At 38.8% G+C, this 18,930-nt stretch overlaps 1 protein-coding gene across 9 annotated transcripts in view; it reads right to left on the reverse strand.

Moving 5' to 3' along the window:
• mical2b (microtubule associated monooxygenase, calponin and LIM domain containing 2b) overlaps positions 1-18,675 on the reverse strand; it is a 57,883-nt gene extending 39,208 nt beyond the window's left edge. For all 9 annotated transcript variants that reach the window (XM_061036827.1, XM_061036826.1, XM_061036824.1 and 6 more), the window contains exons 1-3: positions 18,472-18,675; positions 2,645-3,050; positions 537-744 (exon numbers count right to left, since the gene is read on the reverse strand). In XM_061036827.1, coding sequence (XP_060892810.1) covers positions 537-744; positions 2,645-2,908 — 472 coding nt within the window. In that variant the 5' untranslated portion in view covers positions 2,909-3,050; positions 18,472-18,675. The remainder of the gene's footprint in view (positions 1-536; positions 745-2,644; positions 3,051-18,471) is intronic.
• Positions 18,676-18,930: the final 255 nt, after the last annotated feature.

An 18,930-nucleotide genomic window follows, 5' to 3' on the forward strand; every position in this document is an offset into this window, starting at 1 on the left:
CATCTTGCAGATGCTCTTTCAGCAGCAGTTATGAGAGAAAGATGTATGTATTTTTGGATATGAGTTATATTAAGAGTCACACACACACGAAGAGTTCATCGCTGAGAGGAGATATTCATGACATCGTTACTAAAACTGGATAACTGGAATGAAGCGCCAACGGAAAGTTCCCACAAGGGAGAAAGAGTCTGAGGATACAAACTGCAACAAACAAAGCTGCTGGAAAAATCTACTCTCACAGGGTGCAGAGTCCCAGAGCCAGAAAATCCCCCAACACACCTCACCCAAACCCAGTCCTGCAACACTGTTAAATATAGAGAGAAGAAATGAAAATACATTAAGAGGAAGACTTGGTTTTGTTGCCACAATGATATGATTGAGCTGATTATTCATATTTTTGAAAGATGAAAGGACTGCACAGGGGCTGCAGATATTGTGTGTATTTTATATGATATAACCATTTAAATTAAAGTTTTGAAGATGTCCGTTGTTCATGTTTAGTTTCAGTGAATTTCCCATCACAAGTTTGGACTTACTGATGTGGTCGATGGAGCCAGCACAGAACTTTCCATAGAACTTCTTGGCACCGAGGCCCCTGAGGTCATGGATGGTGAAGGGCCAGAGATGAAGCACATTGTTTCTGGAGAAGCTGTCTCTCTTCTCGATCACAACCACCTTACAGCCCAACAGGGCCAGCTCAATGGCTGTCCGCAGACCACATGGACCCCCACCGATGATCAGACACTGGGAAAAAAAAGAGGCAGAAGAAGGCTGAATGGACTGGAAACTATAAATTATCAAAAGGGACACACAGGGAGAGATCAATCTAATGAAGGAGCTACCTTTTAACTCTTGTTTTAAAAAGTGGATTCAAGTTTTCATTTTTTAATAAACCCTTAAGAACATGATTAATGAGAATGTATATCCAAACAGTTATTTAAGTAGGTGTGGGTCATATCTTATAGTTTGAGTGATGTCAATTCTGAGCTCTTGTTGAATTCATGTTGCTGGTGCTTTATCTGCTGTTTGACTCATGATATCATCACACTGAAATGTGAACAAAGCTTCATCGAAAAAGTAAAAGGGATCCGCTATGAATACAGATATGGTCCCACTTCTATGTCAATGTGCTGTGTTGCGTTTTACAAAGAAAGGTTATAGGCAAACCAAGTAGCAGAGGCTGTGAAATGATTGTTATATCACTTTAGGGAGAACATATTTTGGCATCTTCCAGCAGAATAAGAGATATAGAGAGTGATTTAAAATGTGTGCTAAGTTACAGAGCTCCCACCCTGCTATAGTGCCAGATTTTTTCTTCTGAATAGCAGTTTCTCCTGAAAAAATGTGGATATTTCTGTTGTTATTTTTGGCCAACCCTCAGCCCAACCCATTTCTGTTAATCTTCCCCCTGCAAGTCTGTGGCCTCTTTTCCCCTCTGGACGTCTTATCATTTCCTTTAGCATGAGGTCATTTTGAACTTAGTGACATGGGCTGCTTATTATCCTTAGACATACATGGTCTGGAAGTCAGACAGATAAAATAACACATACAAGAATCAAAAGAAGAACTTAAGTCACATACTACTCTCTGACGATATGATGTTTGTATCTACACAAATTAGGCAAAAGAGAAAGTATTAACGGCTTTAAGTACAAGTAAGTAAGTATCAAAAGTCTTAATTAATTCTGATGTAAATGAATGGTTGTGACCTGAATAACCATGTTCAGTCTGTTCAATTTCCTTTTCTTTCTTCACACAGACACATTAGGAGATGATTTTCCATGTTAACAGTTCAGCCTTCTTGTGTTGCATTGTAGCTGAGCCCCCATAGTAAAATGTCTATATTCAGTTCTTAAGAGTGAAACTGAGCTTAAAACAACTTCAGCAAAGATACAGTTTTCCTACAGGGAATCAGATCTGCTTAAAGTTCCTCCTTCTACCAAAGAACCTACAGAGCCTTCATTTTGCAGCCATGATTAACAGTAAAAACACCAGCATGCAAAAGTGAGAAATCTCATGGAAAAATACTCCGATGGAATCCAATCATAGGAACACTTGGTGTTGTTGAAATGGAAATTTGACCTATTACAAACTGTCTGGACAGTTCAAATATATTGAATAATTGAACATTTCAGTACTAAACAGAGAAAAGTATTGATGCTTGTTGGCTGTTTAGCACTACCTTCTTTTTATTAAACCTCTTTTATCAGAGTTTTAAAACAAGTTCTCCATAAAAAAGTAGTAGTTTGTAGATAGTTATGAGACAAGGGTTAATGAATAAACTCTGTAAAGTTACTTTGACTGTTACCAAAGATAACAAGCTAAGATTATTTAGTGATAGTTGGCATACTTTCTAATTCCAATAGCTTTGTCGCTCTACAAAAAAGAAAAGAAAAACTTTGAAAAGCTATCGTGATTTATTAGCATGTAAGCAGTTAGACACCCACCTTTAAAAGTCTATCAAACAACCCTGGAGAAGTCCCTTCCATTACAGTAATTCTACCCTATTTGAATGTGTTTTAAATTCTAGAGATCTGCAGATGAATTTCAAACATCACTAGACTGCTCAGACACTTCATAAAACAATCATTTGGTCTATAAGTAGCCTCTTACTCCTGTACAGGTAAATCACAGTTGGTCTTACCCTGGTGTCTTTGCATGCTTTGTTCTGGTTGTAGACCTTCTGTTGTGCCCTTTTGTCCAGTTTGGTCCAAAGGGCCTTGACCTTCCAGGTGCTGACTGCAGCTTTCAGTGAACTGTAGAAGTTACTGTAGTCCAGAGGATCCAGTTGGAGCTGCCTGCAGAGGATGCTGAAGGCCTGCAGAGTCCCTTTACAGGTGGAAGCTTGAACAAAGTTTTCAAAGAGCACACTGGCCTGCGCTGTACGCTCATCCTCCGTCTCACCCATCTCCTCTGATGGCAAGAAGTGTCCAATCTCCTTTAACACTCGCTCTCCTCTTCCTCTCCGCCTTCCTTTTGTTGATAAATCCTTCCACACTGTCACTTCTACACTCCAGTCATGTAGTGGCTGCTGCCATGCTTACGTTGTTCTGAAAGAAAGAATAAAATATTTTTAGAGACACAATAATCCAGAGCCCTGAGCTCAAATATAATCAAGCAAAGCTTTTGCCGCAAAGATTGCAAGGGCACTAAAAACATCTTGGAAGTTGTAACACAATCTTATACACCTGAAGAGTCGTCATAACAACTGCAACGTATTAAAGGAATACCAAAGAAAGTTTGCAAGAGACAGCACAGAGGATAAAGCACTGATTGACACAATCACAGATCGTGTCTTTAATTGGACAGCAAGAAAAATAAATGTATCACTAGATCTAGACACTAGCTCACTTCCCCCCTAATCCCTGGAATGGATTTAACATTGAGATAGATTTAATGAATAGAAGACTAGAGACACTGATGGTAGAGGCTGCTGTGTAGAGTCCATCAGTATTAACTCATCATTCACATCTGTAAAAAACAACAGTTTATTATGAAGTGCTTTTATGAAGTGCTTTTTAATGTCATTTTGACATTTGCTTTAAAGTTTTTAAGTATTAAAGGTTTCATGAAAAGGATTACAATCTAGTTCTACTTTGTATCGTATTAAAACACAATGACCTGGCCTGCATTGATAGTAATGTCTTCTACAAAACACAAGGATCTACACTTTCTGGTTGAAAAGTTTAAAATCGTGTAAATGAGCGGTCACATTCCAAAATGGAAGGAATGTTGGCACACCACTGAAAATAAACTGTACAGGTCCTTGCGTTGCCTCATATAGCTCAAGTGTCAATGTCCTGCATTCTGTATGAGGCACACAGGAACATATACTGCCTGGACCATTTACCTCTCTGTCATGGAATATATCCTGTGCTAACAACAACAAGCTTGCAGGGTTCAAACAGTCACTAATCAAGCTTACATGTTTTTTCTCTACAACAAAGATATTTTCTCCTCTAGCTCAGCTGAATGCCTGATAGGATTATGACTCAGTGCACACTTGGAGGGGTTCAGTTGAGCAGTCATAGGGGGAGCTCAAACGATGTGGCTGAAGAAATACAGACAAAGCAGTCAGACTTCCAATTCACAGACCAACAGCAATGCACCAGTGAGGAAATCCACCCACTGTTAAATACACTTTCAACCAGGACTAATACAACCTCTGGTACCTCTTGATAAGCTTTTATGCCACTCCTCTCTTACAAGAGGCTACAAGAAACAACACATTCCCGACAATAAGCCAACATAACATTTTCTGCCTTTGTATTCATGAAAGCAGAATATTGAGAATGATGTGCACCAAAAGGCCGAGGGTCAGAGTTGACACTTTAGTAAATGCAGCTTATCCGGTTGTCAGGGGGTCGGGATGTGGTACAGCATGTTAAGCAAGATATCTAGTTGACACTTTCAAGGTAAACATCCAACATCCAACCTACTGAGGAGACTCATGTCCATAACAAGAAGGTCTGGATGGATAATAACATACTGCAGGATCTTTCTCCAGTAGGTCAAGCTCAGCCAACCGAGGGAACATTTTTGATAATACAAGGTGTGAATGGCTAATACTGTACCCCGGGGTTTTACCCTTATTAGACAAGCCCAGCCAAAAACAGAGGAATCCCATTTCAGCTGCTTGCATCCACTAACCAAAGCACATTACGTAATAGGTTCCTCATGAGTTACCCCGTATCTGTTTTGGTTCTGTGTAACCCTGGCATGACCACTTTTCAATCAGCCTGACCATCTGATGTTCAATGTTATCCTTTTTGTGAAAAATGGCTACATGATAGTTCAAGTCTTCACTTGCGGGCTGCAACTTGCACCAAACCAATAGGGAGGAATTCATTGGATTTCATTAGAGAACCGTGGTCTCAGCATTGGAGTTTCTGACACCATGTGACTTGACATGACCCAAAAAATGATTACAATTCTGAGATTTCCAAATGAGACACTATAGATAACTAACAGAATTGGTGGCAAAGTCAAACCCCCTCTAGAAATGTTTTTTCTACTTTTTCCAAAAATGTAGACACAGATGTAACTTAGTTGATGCAAGGACTGGATGGCACATGTGATCCCTACTTCTACATACCCACAGCAAGATTCTCAGGGTGGGCATGGTTGAAAGCTTTCTCCAATTCCACAAAATACTGGCAAAAATGGGCAAACTCAGATGAACTGCCTACAATCCTGCAACAGTATAACTGGGCTAATGCAAGTTTAATTGTGGATTTGATTCACTTTTGAAAAAATGCATCCATTAATATATTACAGACAACCCAGACATCCCTCTCCCCAGCATCATTTTCTAGCTTTTCCAGGGGGATGCCAATGCATTTTCAAAGTGGATATTCCCTACAGCAAGCTATAGGTTTACTCCGGCATCTCCTCTTAGTTGACCATGCCGAAAACATCTCCAGACGGAATCTCCCAAGAGGCATACTAGTCATCAGATGTTTTGAGAACAAGCAGTGAGATTCCCCAAGGACATCTTCTGGTCCCCTCCTTTGGAAACGAGGACCACTTTCCTGTTCTGCCAATCCACAGATACAATGCCAATGGTTTAAGTAACACTTGGTTGGCATGTCAGCTAAAAACAAACAACTCTGTATAGTGCCTTCATCATCTGAAGGGAAAATCTCAACCATGCTCAATACATTGCAGATGAGACACTTCTTGTCTATTTTAGGTGGGTTGGATTAGAGACAGTGGTTGAGAGGACACAATAGGTCACGCAAGTATCTAATGCAAATGCTACACAGACAAAAAAACTGATTATTTTTGTATTCCAAACTCTACTAAATAACAGACTTATTAAGTTATTTTAATCCATTGCCAAACTTACTGCAGGTATCTCGCTGTCACAGTTAAATGTCTGATCCTACTGAAGGCCTAAAGTATTATTCTCAGTATTATTACAGCCATGGAATCTGCATGCATTTGTGAAGGAGCTAGAACGAGGATTCTGTTTTTCTCTCTTACACACAAATTCAATATCAAAACGACCCGAAACAAAACCACCTGAAAACTTGTGGATGAACTCTGTATGCAAACAGTGAGTGTGTCAGGGCAGGGAAACAAGCTTGCAAAAGGACTAAACCTGGCTGGCCCTTTATTTTGTTCCAGATCACATATCTGATTGCACACACACACACTACACTTACCAAGAAACACACACGTTCCTCTAAGTCCTTAAGTGGCCCAAAGGGGGTCTCAGATCTCTGCAAACCAACTGTTTGGCTGCAGACAGAAGCTTCTCAATTACAATTAACCCCTCTGTAAATGCCTGCAAACGTTCTGTCTCTCTCACACACACACACACACACAAAAAGTTAAAACCCTTTAGACCTTTCTTGCTATTTCATTCTTTGCCCAGATTAAACATTTTCAAACTAAGGTCCTTGTTTCCTGGAATGCTGCAGCAGTTTGGCTTATACTTTAAATGCTGCCAATAAGCAGCGTTTAAAGTATGTTCAAAATTTTGTTTTTATGTAATTTAACAATGTTCCAGAGACAATGGTTTGCTTTTATCCAGCACTTAACCATATCTTCTTCAGAAAGTATTTTAGTAAACTGATGTGTAAAGTAGGTGGACTGTAACAGTTAAGAGAAGACCGTCATAGCAAAAGAAACTTTCTTTCTGCCTCATCCATATCCCTAAATCACAGGAAACCATTGGACACAATAAGCTGGAGACAAAGAAATTCAAGAGGTTTTTTTTTTTTTTAAATAACCTCCTTATATCAGGTCAAAGAATGACTGCCCTACATCCGTTTGGCTCAGCTAACAGTTAAGCGTCTACTGAGAAACAGAGCTAAAGATCTTTGGGAAGGATCACAACATGCGGATGCTGTACTATATATAATCACATCTGGCTGTGTGCCTTCTGGTAGCCTACAGGAAGTGGTTAACTTTGTATCTTTTCTTTCTAACTTGTGTGGGGGTTTCCAGTATCTACAGATCTGTCTGCATTTCAAGGAATGTTTTCAACTGAGGGGATCAGCAAACACATGTAGAAGTTTCTATTAAAAACTGATATGGATTGTATACTCATTGAAATAGTTCTGATTTCTGTGTCTCAAAAACAGGAACACAGCTACGGGATATTCTGCTAAATGTATTTTAACCCCCAAAAAAGTTCCATCTACAGTAAAGTAAGTATCAGTTTTATATCCCAAATATTTGATCATTTCCACCACTTCACTGCTGTCATTCAGCCCTCCTCCCTGGAAACATCTGTATTCCACAAAACTTCTGTGATTTGTTGGGTACAGTTGTGGCCTCTCAAAGGTTATTTTGTGGTTGTTTTACATTATCATTTACAGTATAAAGTTTAATGCAAACCTTTATCTGTCTCAGGGCGCGGTCACACTGGCCATTGGCCCCCCGCTGCGCCATTCCCATGCTGGCCGGCACAATGGCCAGGACCGTGCCTAAAAGCACGATTACCTCTTGTACGTCGTAATACAACACATTCACGCTTTATGTTATTATGAAGCATGCTCAGTTTACAAACAGGCGGACGAGAGAGTGAGAACGAGAGAGAGAGAAAAAGAGACGCGCAGTCGAGTCCGCGTCTGCACATCAGAGAAAAACACACAGAGCATGACAGCTACTTTACTGACTTTACAGCTTATTTTAAGCCATTTTAATCAGACACAGAGAAAGAGAAAGTATTTTCAATATTGTTTTACATCCTGACAAACAGCACAGTGCAGAAATGTTATTCTGTAAGAAGTCACAAGATTTTGTAAAATCGGTTAATTACTAACAGTAACAGAACTTTAGTTGTGTGGAGTTAGTGACCTGTTAAGAAGTGTGTGTGTGTGTGTGTGTGTGTGTGTGTGTGTGTGTGTGTGTGTGTGTGTGTGTGTGTGTCTATGTCTCAAATAGGGATCAAAGCTGAGTCAACAGGTTCCTTCGAGAGAGAGAGAGAGAGAGAGAGAGAAGTCGGGAGAGAGAAGAGGATAATGTGTGAAGTCAGGAGGGCTCCGACTGAAGTGGAGTGCAGACTGCAGAGAATTCTGTTACAAATTCTTTAGTTCTGAAATGTATGGAATTTGAATCTGTCCACATACAGTGCAGCCTCAGCAAGTGGATGTGTTGAGGCTGGATGGATCATTTACAGCAACAGCTTTATTTGTCTTCATGAATACTGAATTAATTAACAGCTGGAAACAGAAAAGTCTTCTGCATCAGAGACGCCTTCACAATGATGACGATTTCTAAATGAATAACCAACAACATCTGCCTAATGAAAAGTAAACCAAATACACTTTAAACTATTGTTCAGACTACCTCCATGTTTAACTCTAAATCTTTATTAAACTTGAGAAATGCAGTTCAGCAGACCTGCAGTGTCATATGAACCTCAACTCAACACTTCCTAATCACATTTCTTTCAAGATCATTTCATCACAAATAAAACTATTTTACTTCCTCCCATGACTCACACAGCCTGCATGGTGGGCCCATAAGGACGCTGACCCAGACATGACTGAGAGCTGATATCGTTAATTCAATTTTTAAATCTTACACAAGATCCAGAAGCTACATTTACACAGATTATAGTGTACATTCACTTAAACTGAAAGTGTAGGTTTTTAAACACTGTGTCCCTACTGTTATAGCAATAGACTGTATAAACATGGACACGGTCTCAGTGAGGACATCCACTGGTTTCAGAAAAAAGGTGTTAGGAAGCCAAACGATGGCTTCTATCTCCTATCTCCTGTCAAGTGTCAGACAAAGAGGTGGAGTTAAGCCTTAAGCGTCCTAGCAACAGTTACAGCATGCCCATCAGAGTCGAATCAAACCACATCTCTAATCATTTTAAGTGACATTTAGCCTTGATATAATCGAAACAAGTGAGTTATAAAAAATGTACCTCCTCAGACAATATAAAGACATGAGCCATTCAGACCATAACGTATTTTTTAACCAGTCTGTAAACATGTTGAATGGGCATTTTAACTCAGCTGTTAATGGCATTCATTTGGCTTTTCCAGCCAGCCTCAAGTGGATAATGGATGTTGTTGTTTTTTTGCTTAATTTTTAAACACTGGAGGTAACTGCTTTCTTCAACAGTTTGTGTAGTGCATCCATTTTGTTAGGCTTTTATTTTGAATTTAAGCTGAGAGTACTTTACTTGCTGTTTGAATTCAACCGCTGCTTTAATATGAAATAAAGTAAGGAACTTCTTGGTAGATTGAAGGTTAGGACATTAACTTAACCACAGGAAAATGGAATTCGTTAAGGATCAAATACTACATTCAAACAGCTCAAAGAAATGGTGAAAAAGTGAAAAGTTTTATATCATGTGGTGGATATTACTTTTTACTCCTCGACATAGCTGTCTTAAAGTGAAATAAGACATTCAAAGATGCAGCCCTGATGTCTTTTTCATCGCTGTGACTACAGGAAGACACTGCAGAGGCTTATCCACGCTACCCCTACAGGGACAAAATATCATGCAATTAATCGTTATATAAAGAAGAACGTACTCATTTCAGAGCTTAGTTAATCACAATTAACCAGGTAATAAGCCCTATACATATTGTTTAATTAATAATATAATTGTTTGTTTCTTAATACATTATGAATAACCTTACACTCAAAGCCAGTAGCTGCTCAAACTGCTAAACGGCCTCTCAGGAAACTTCTGTGTGAATATCTTAAAGCCACATCAGACTGGTCTATGGCTTGAAGTGACACTCCCATACTTAACTCACTGATAAGAGGCTTTAAGGGGGAACAACCTACTCATCAGCTCCTTATTTGTTGTAGCAGAAAACAGCTCAAAGGAATGTGAATCAACTTAAAAATACAGAAAAGACTCTTTACATGTGAGTGGTCACAATTAAGTTTGATTAATCCAAAAGTGCAGAAAAGTTCAATGACAGCAAATGTGCACCGTGTAACAGAATGATGTTAACAAATTTACTATGTTTTCTTGTTAAATTCATTTCTTAATTTCTGGCCATCAAGTGCCTACTGACATCCAGCAAAACATGGAGACTGATGTGCATGCAAATAATAAATGAACTGTGTGAGCATAAACTTGCGAAAGCGGTGCTCCAATGTGCTACTTGATATCCAACAGGGTTACTTTAGCCTTTTTCACATTTTATACACTCTTGAACCTTTCTGCCCCTGAAACCTCTCTGAGTTGTTCACACATGCTTCTCAAGCGGGAGACGATAACAGCCTTCATATCGATGCTACTTGTAGGTTGACATATTGACGACATTAACAAAAGAGCAGAGGAGAACGTACAGGCGAGTTGAAAACATAATGAAGCAGTTTCACAGAGATCGCACATACATCACTCCCAGGATCAAATCACCATCACCCCCTCAAACATACTTGAGGTTAAGTCACCTGATCATACTGTTCTCATTTTGGTAACTCCCAACTTCATGGGAAAATTTGGCCAAATGTAGGAGGAATCATTCCAGGTAAAGTCGGGTAAAGTCAGAGTGTGACATTTTGCTGATGGAGTTCACACATGCATCGGTCTTATGTCCAAATTTCAGGAAGTTTTCTGGAGTTTTGTGCATCTATTGAAAAACAATTGGAGTAAGAATTTCACTTTTTTTTGCTAATCTTGCTAGCTGTGTATATTCTTCAATCCAAGTTAAAATATTCTTAACGCCATGTGACTGTGAAAAGCATCTACATTGGATTAAAATGTAGTCTTAAAACTATGATGTCTACATGAAAATCATTTTAGAAGGGACCAGAGGGAGAATAGCAAATGGACAAATATTGTTGGTTTTCACTTTGTACTGGAGCATTCAATCTTTCCAGGCCTCAACAGGAAAGGTCAACACCTGAGACACAGCTCCCATGTCTGAGTTCTCCACTTGGAATAGACTTTCATGATAAAAGTCTTATCACGCCTGCAGCCTTAAAGGAACAGCTGACTTTTTATGAGTTTGTTTACTGACTCACTCCCAAACCAAACCAAGAGCTCTCACTGTTTGCTGTCTTACTTCATATGTTGGGTTAAAAACTTTGCTTAAAGGCATGCATAGTAAAAAACAAATCCATGAACTTATAAGTTAAATGTTGGACATAGGACTGAAACATGTTGTACTTGTACTCTCTCTTAGCTCATTAAAGCGTCAAATCATTTAAATCTGTTATGTATAACAACACCAAAGCTTTGTATGTCATTGCAAAGTGTAAAATAACTTGTGACTGCAGGAAATAAGTTGCACAAGTATAACTGAAGAATCAAAGCAGTGCAGATACCCCTTATGAAAACATTATTGAACACTAAGGCAGCTTATAACAAAGCACTAAAGGAGCAGCTGAGTTTTATGACAAATCTTCCCCGGGGGGGTAAAGTACAACAATATCCTACTCCCTGCTTCACTGAGCCTGTGCTTGAACTCCGGTTGGCAGGAAGGTTTACTACTTGTTCTCTTCTTGCATTAAAGAGGTTTACAAAGCATTCAAAATATCAGTTGTAACTTCAACATACTAAGTGAGCTAAAACCCTATAGTCTGACCTCACCTAGCCTGTCTGTAGTGGACTATGGAGCCATTATAAAACCCAACAAACCCCCCCGACAAGCTGCCTGTTCAGTACGGTAGATAAAATAGTTTAGACCTAAATTTAACAGATTCAGAAAGAGAGCAGTACTCCTTACAGAACAGGATAAAGTAGTGATGACATAAAAGCAGGATAATAGTTGAACACACTGACGTCATGTCCAGACTTTTGTCTCTACCAGATCTCTGTGTTCTGCTCAATATGTAATGTGTCACATTCACAACAGATGAAGATCACTGTTTTAGTTTTTGCTGCTGAGTTTGTCAGTGCTTCAGTTTGTTGATTGGTAGTTACATCATCTAGCTGGGCTGTATTTATTTTAAAGAGACATTAGGGATGATCACATTTGTATGAATTCATATTTAAGTGTCATCACCCTTGTTAGTCGGCATGAGTAATAATATTCAGTTAAATAATCATTCATATTTTTATGTGTTGCCCCTCCTGCTGGTCAAACGTTATTCTCAAACTGCAGGGCAACCACCAATCCATCCCAGACTGGCTGTAGCTCCAGTTATTCAGCCTGCTCTCCCCACTCTACTACCAGGGTGTAAACAAGCAAACGGAGTTAACGGACAGCATCTCGTAGGAGCAGCACAGTTTGGCTGTATTTAGATCAAGAAAATGTAACGGACGTAAAAATTCATGTAGGCTGTGAACTGTCATATCGACCTGAGCAGTGCGCAACCACAATTAGCACAGGTATGTGGACGTCAACCTGTTTGTGTTTTCTTACCTTTAGACTAGTTTTAATTTAAATTTCTGTTTAACAGACGAGGGAATTAGTTGCCTAGGAATATCCCTATTTAAAATGTCCTCGTTTTTTCTTTTTCAAACTGAGGCTCTCTTGATTCAGCATTTAAGAATATTTTTAAAGTCCGGCCACTGACTGGTGTTGACAAGAACAAGCAAAGAGAAAAATTTGCATCTCTTGTCTGGTTCATTAAATGTAAATATCAGGGATGAGTTGAACCCTTTCATACAAGCAGAATTTAAATACAGAGAAATCACTTCAGATTCAAACCCTGTGATGAAGGGACTAAATCTCTGTCCCTGCTAAATTTCAATGATATGAAAATAATTCAATTACAGCACTTTTCTTTGTCCTTTCAAGAATGGGACCCTTTTTTTTGTATTTTTAGTTATTTTACACAACTTACATGCACTTCCTTTGTTTAAATTGTGCACCTTCACGTTTTACAATACATTGTCTGTGTAATCATTGCATGAGTAAAAAAAAACCTGCTCTAAAATTCATTACTTAAATAACAATGCTAAACTTACTAAATATAAGTTAACAAAAAGAACTGAGTGCTTAAAGGAATGGCTTTACATTCTGCAGAAGCAAGAGTTCAAATGTGAGATAAAAAGCCTCTCCCAAACAAAGCTGTATCATATACTGGTGTTTAAAACTGGTCAAAGGCTGACGTGCAGAAATGTCCTGATCACATCAAAATATGACACAGAGGGCAGGGTCTCTGCAGTTGGAGTAACTCAACACCTCAAGCAGGTCATATTTGAAAGGACAGACACTTGAAGGATATTGATCCAGTCGACTATACAGTAGGATATTTCTCTAAAAGTCAAACTCTCCTTTAAAAGTACAATAAAACTAAATAAACTTTCAAAGGCAGTTGTAGACTGAGCATCTGGGTTGTCACGATCCCTGAATTTTAAACTTTGATAGCATACTAGTAAATCAAATAATAACTCCACCTGTTTAGATGCCAAGGCAACAAAATCAGAAGTCCTAATAGGCATCCAATTTTGTTTCAGAAATTGCAGACAATCTCCTGCAAACAGTCTTAATTGTACAGATACAGTGGCAAAACGTGTAATTATTGTAATGTTTGCAATTTTGACCGTGTTTTGTGCTTTCTTTGGGTTAAACATGAGACTGACGATCTGTATTTTTCTAATGCTTCTGTATAATAATACAGTATATAGTACAATAATTCTAATAACTCTATTAAGTGTGAATTGTTATTAATTATTTTTGAATCGTAACATTCAAATCTGGGTAGTTTCAGTAAATAATATAGCTTCTCCTGTCCTATATCTTCCCCTCATTACTTGCATGCTTCATTGAGTAAATTGGATTTTAAGAGCATAGTCAGAATATAAGTAAGGCCTCACTTGGCCTCTCTAACACAGACTTCAGTAGCTTGGCTTGAATGTACCATATGTTTGGTTTAATTGGTGCATGTGAAACCTGAAATCAAACCCTTAATCCTCACAGTATTAACGCCACACACTGTGTAGGTTTGGCGCTGGATTAGGGCTTGCAATCCGCGAGCAGTTGTGACATTACATCCCACACAGTATGTCCACACTGTGCTGCGATCCTAAAGCACTATTACAGCAAGTTAAAGGGTGTGTTGAATTAAGCAGCAGACTACCTGTTTGTGTGTGGCTAATGTTAGCATCTTCTGACACAACAGCTCAGCAGGAAATCCTGACTTAGAATGATTCGATCTGGTTGATACTGTAAAGATCAATTCAAAGAAACTAAACAAATAGCCTAACAGGCCAGGCCTTGTGGTTGGTTGTGCCACAGACACGCACTGCAACAGACTGTCTAGACTCCCTGGTTTGGATTAAATGTAACACCCACACTGTGTGCTGGGATTTGGACCAGTGTGTCCTCAAGGAGTACAGGATTTTGTAGGTTAGCTAGCATTAACACCATTTGACTGCTCGTGTACAACATGTCAGTCTGGTCACAAGCAGTCGAGATTCAAATATACATAATTTAAAGTAACCTTTAAAATATGAATTTAAAAAGGGTGTATCTTAACATAAGTAAAATCAACGTTTACACACAGCAGATGGCAGGCTAGTTATAGCAGCAGGTATAAATGGCAATTACCACATTTTACTATCCTGGTAGAGATTAGAGATTTAATGCCAACGATTGGCCTCATTCAACAATATGTAAGGTTTTTCATAAACTTGTTCTGAAGTTCCTAAAAGGAAGAATGATCAACCTGTCTTTAAAGGATTTCTATGTGATTTTTCACTCTTAAATGTAATATAAATCAAGTATATCCTCTGAAAATAACTCTGTGAGTAATGACTGTACAATGGGTGTAACACCCGAGTCCCACTGTCTGTGATGTTTTCAGAGTTTTCAGAGTCCTATCTTCACTTTGTTTACATCGCCAGGACGGCCGGCTGACTCCTCCCCTCGTGTATAAAAGTTGTTTAATTGAGGGACTAGAGAAAAGAAGAATAACATACTGTACTCACTGCTTAACTGTGTTTCTAGATCACGCTCATTTCAGGTAAATTTACATGCAGTGTGAAGATACGATCATAATAAAGATTGCTAGCATTAGCATGCTAACACAACAATGCACGGCGAGTTGTTTTGGTTTCATGCTGGTGCTCAAGGGCGACATCTGCCGGATCAAAAAATTGCATATAAAGCCTTTAAACCCAAGAGTTGTTTACACCCCGTGGTCTCAAAATGATGATTCATTTGGTTAAATGAAGAGAAACATATCTCGGTCTCATACCGCTAAATGTCAGCAAGTTACTGCTACTAGCTAAAAAAACTTTATCTGCAAGCAATATTGTTCTACACACCCTACATATTGTGTATAAATCCAAACTATCTCTTGAAGACAAGACTTCCCCTACAGAATTTTCTTTAGACCCAAGTCACCCCTCCTCCTACATCTCAAATTTGGTTCACTTTGGAAAATCCTCTGACACACTGCAGCTCAACTTGGCCTTTCTCATCTGACAGCATTTGGTCAGCCGGTGACAGTGACACTCGGCTCCCTGGTGTATTTTTGTCTTCCTGTTTCTCCCCCTGGGCTGATATAGGCAGTGCAAACCCCTTATAAGTCTCCCAGGCATTCCAGGAAGCAACAGCTTGTGCAACAGCTTTTTGTGCTACATGGACATCATGCTAGATAAGAAGGAAAGGTCGACATGAAATGTCCTCAGATTATATCGAGGGTTGGCTGCATAACAGAAGGAAATGAAGACAAAAACAAATAGAAACAAAGAAGAAATGACATAAAAACTTTTAGCACTACTCAGGTCAGTTAAGATTTGCGAACATGTAGGAGTCTTTATCAAGGACACAAACATGAAGAGCCAAACAAGTACTTCAGTTATCTGACAGCTTGAAGCTTGAGTCATTTCTGGTTTCTTCTCAGCCTAGGGTTAGGCCGAGAAGAAACCAGAATGTCCTTTCTTTTGAGAAATGCTTTTATAGTCTGCACAGTAGTTATGAATTTAAATACTGTATATAGAGCATGGCATTTGGTAGCATCACCAAACGATCCTCTTACCCAGTACGGTGACATGTCAAGCCCAATTTCACAATATGTAATGGAGGGCGTTTAGGATTAAGATGGTATGGATGTAACAAAAAAAAATCCCCATATATCACAGGAAAAGTTAATGTTTTTAACTTTTCTGTGACCAAAAACTGTTTCTATATGTCTGCTCATTTTCAAACAATTCTTTCAGTCAAACTAAGAGGTCACTGCAGTTATTGCTGACTCATATGTGTACCTTTTAGTCTGGATTTGTAAATGGTTTAGCCACATAACATTCCATTTAATTATTATAGACATCAACAGTCAGGTGTTTCTTCTACCTGTTACCCAGCAGCTGTTTGTAGTTTCACAGGTTGTTTATTTAAATCAATGATGTAGTAAAGATTCTAAGTATGCCGAAAGAGAAAACATGTTACTTTGAGTTCAATATTTCTGCATTTAGAGCTGTTCTCCTCTGCTCTTCTTCTCTGTTTGGTAACAGAAACCCAGTGTAGTTTTTAGTAGCTCTAGAGAAATGTAGAGCAACATCTGGGCTGGTCCCTGTCCCTGTTTGAAGAATGCATACAAGCACACCAGCATGATGTATATCAAACCAGCCATTGGTTTCGCATTGTTCACTGATCAATTGGCAGTGGTTAGTTGCCATGAATGCAGCAATGTCAGTCAGCTAGAACACATAGACTTCATCCAAACTCTCCTCCTATTTACCAATATATTGAACAACTATTTTATTTATGTGTCCAAATTGTATGTGATAATCCATGGTGCCCTAAAAACTCTACAGTGTACTAAAAACAGTAATGTTCTGGACATGTACACTACTTTCTGCTGGCAATCCAACAATTCAATAATCAGCATTTTTAAGAAAGAAAATGATCTTTGCGAGTCTTCTGATTGTACAAAATGATGATGAATTGTTAATGTTATTTATATGAATCATCTGTTCTACACACTATCCAGTGTCCTACAGGTAGCAGTGATGAGTGAACACAAGAAAAAATAAGAAACAGCATCTAAGATATACCCTACCTAATGCAAAAATATACAATATTTAAAAACATTGGGTTGATGGGTTTTTTTTTTTAAAGATGTTTTTTTTTGTTTTTAAACCCTAAAAGAGACAAACATATGTCCCATTTGTAACTTGTTTGCTTCAGTAAAAACTCATCAGGTAACTTGTTAGCTGCTGCAAAGTCTCTGGACAGTCTGGAGTAATGACGTAAAAAAAAAAGTATTTTATCATTTACATTAAGAAAGGATCGTGAAAAGTACCTTTGAAAATACAAATGGCTGCTGTAAAAACAGGAGAAAAACATTAGATAAGTGTTGAGAACTCAATGTCACAGATGTTTATTTGTGTCTTGGTAGATCTAACTTGAAGATCTTACATCAAAACACACCTCTGTAGTTCTCACGGTTAGAAGGGTTTAAAAGTGCACAAGGTTTAGTCAGCAGTAATGGTGAGGCAAGAGCAGCAACAAGGTAACAATTACTCTTTTTAAACCATCATTTAGCTGGGATTTGTTCAAGTCCTGGACCTCTGAACTGTTAGCCCCTTATGCTGACCAAGCTCCTTTTGACCAACACTCACAAACAGCAACACTTGCTCTTCCAACTAGTCATTTACTAAAAATCCACAACCCATGCAAACACACTCCCTGAAGGTATGATTATTGGATGGCAGCTTCCCTGTCCTGAAGACAAACATGTGAAGCAGCATGATATTTGGACACACTCATTAAGTTTGGATGACCATCCAGATCGAATGAACACTAATCCATTATAGGACCCAAGTGCAAATGTAATGTAAGTTTATCCTGCTGCTGAAACATCATTCCTCAACTGGGGAGATGCAGACGTCTTGCCTTACTGGATTTCACGTCTCTGAGGAGGTGAAGCCACCTGCTGCACACAGGAATGGACTGGAGGATTAAAAGAAGTACACTACAACAAATACAACTGCAAGTGAAGACTCAACACCCTGAAACTCCTAGGGGGAAATCCACTGTGGTACAGGATTGTACTTTTAAAGACCTTGAATGTGCTATCCATAATGAAATGAAGGCTGTTCTTCCTGAGTCGTTCTTTGAGCCTTTTCAAGTCAGTAAAGTTTGTAGAGTCTTATTCAGTACCAACTTTCCATGTGGGGGTGGTGTAGCTAACCTATCTAAATTTAGGGGTTACAGTATGAATATTATTTAAATGCCTATTTGTAGCCACCTCCAAATATTCCTATAGGCTATACATTGAATTAAGAAATAGCAGCAAGTAGCCAACATAAGCTTACTTCTGTTTACCTAATTTGTCTTATAAACTAAAACGACTTTTGTAGAAAAAAATAATTACTAGAAGGCTAAACCTGAGGCCTGCCCAATCACCTGTAACCCAATCACCTGTAACCCAATCACCTGTAACCCTGTTGAGTTACAGCAAATACTGAATGATTTAACAGCAGCAATGTCTAATAACAAGCATGAAACAGAGAGTTCAAATAAAGATTATTAAATAATCTGTGTGTTATGTCAGATATGAACCTTTCAAAATAAGATTCCTGATAAGCGCTGGGTCGTGCTTTCACGCTGAGAGAGAAAAGTGCGTCTGTCAGCTACTTACACCGGAGAGTGTTTGAGAGATAGACAGCTGTCCCACTGGAGTCCACGGAGTATTATCCACAGTATGTCCAAAATAAAAGTCTCAAACTATCCTCACGGTTCTGGTTCACACATTAAGTGTGCACTGAGGTTCTCTCAAAGTAGCGACTTGTTTCTCACATGAGAGCTGCCGTGTGTCTGCCGACCCCTGTGTTGTAGACTCAAGCTCGACAGCAGCACACAAATCAACTTCCGGTTGGTATTTTGCAGTTTTTTAAATTTATTTTACCTTTTTTTTTACCAGGCAAGAATTGCCTGAGATCAAATGACATCTTTTTCGAGCAAGGCCTGGCCAAAATGGCAGCAGTAAAAAACGAAATATAAGACAAACCTAAAAAGAAAGTACAGCCATGAGAAAAAGAGACAAATACAGTCCAGTTCGTTTTGTCCCTGGATTTAGTGAAGATCATCATTTTAGTTT

The sequence above is a fragment of the Labrus mixtus genome, chromosome 4 (assembly GCF_963584025.1).
Source record: "Labrus mixtus chromosome 4, fLabMix1.1, whole genome shotgun sequence".
Classification (NCBI taxonomy): Eukaryota; Metazoa; Chordata; class Actinopteri; order Labriformes; family Labridae; genus Labrus; species Labrus mixtus.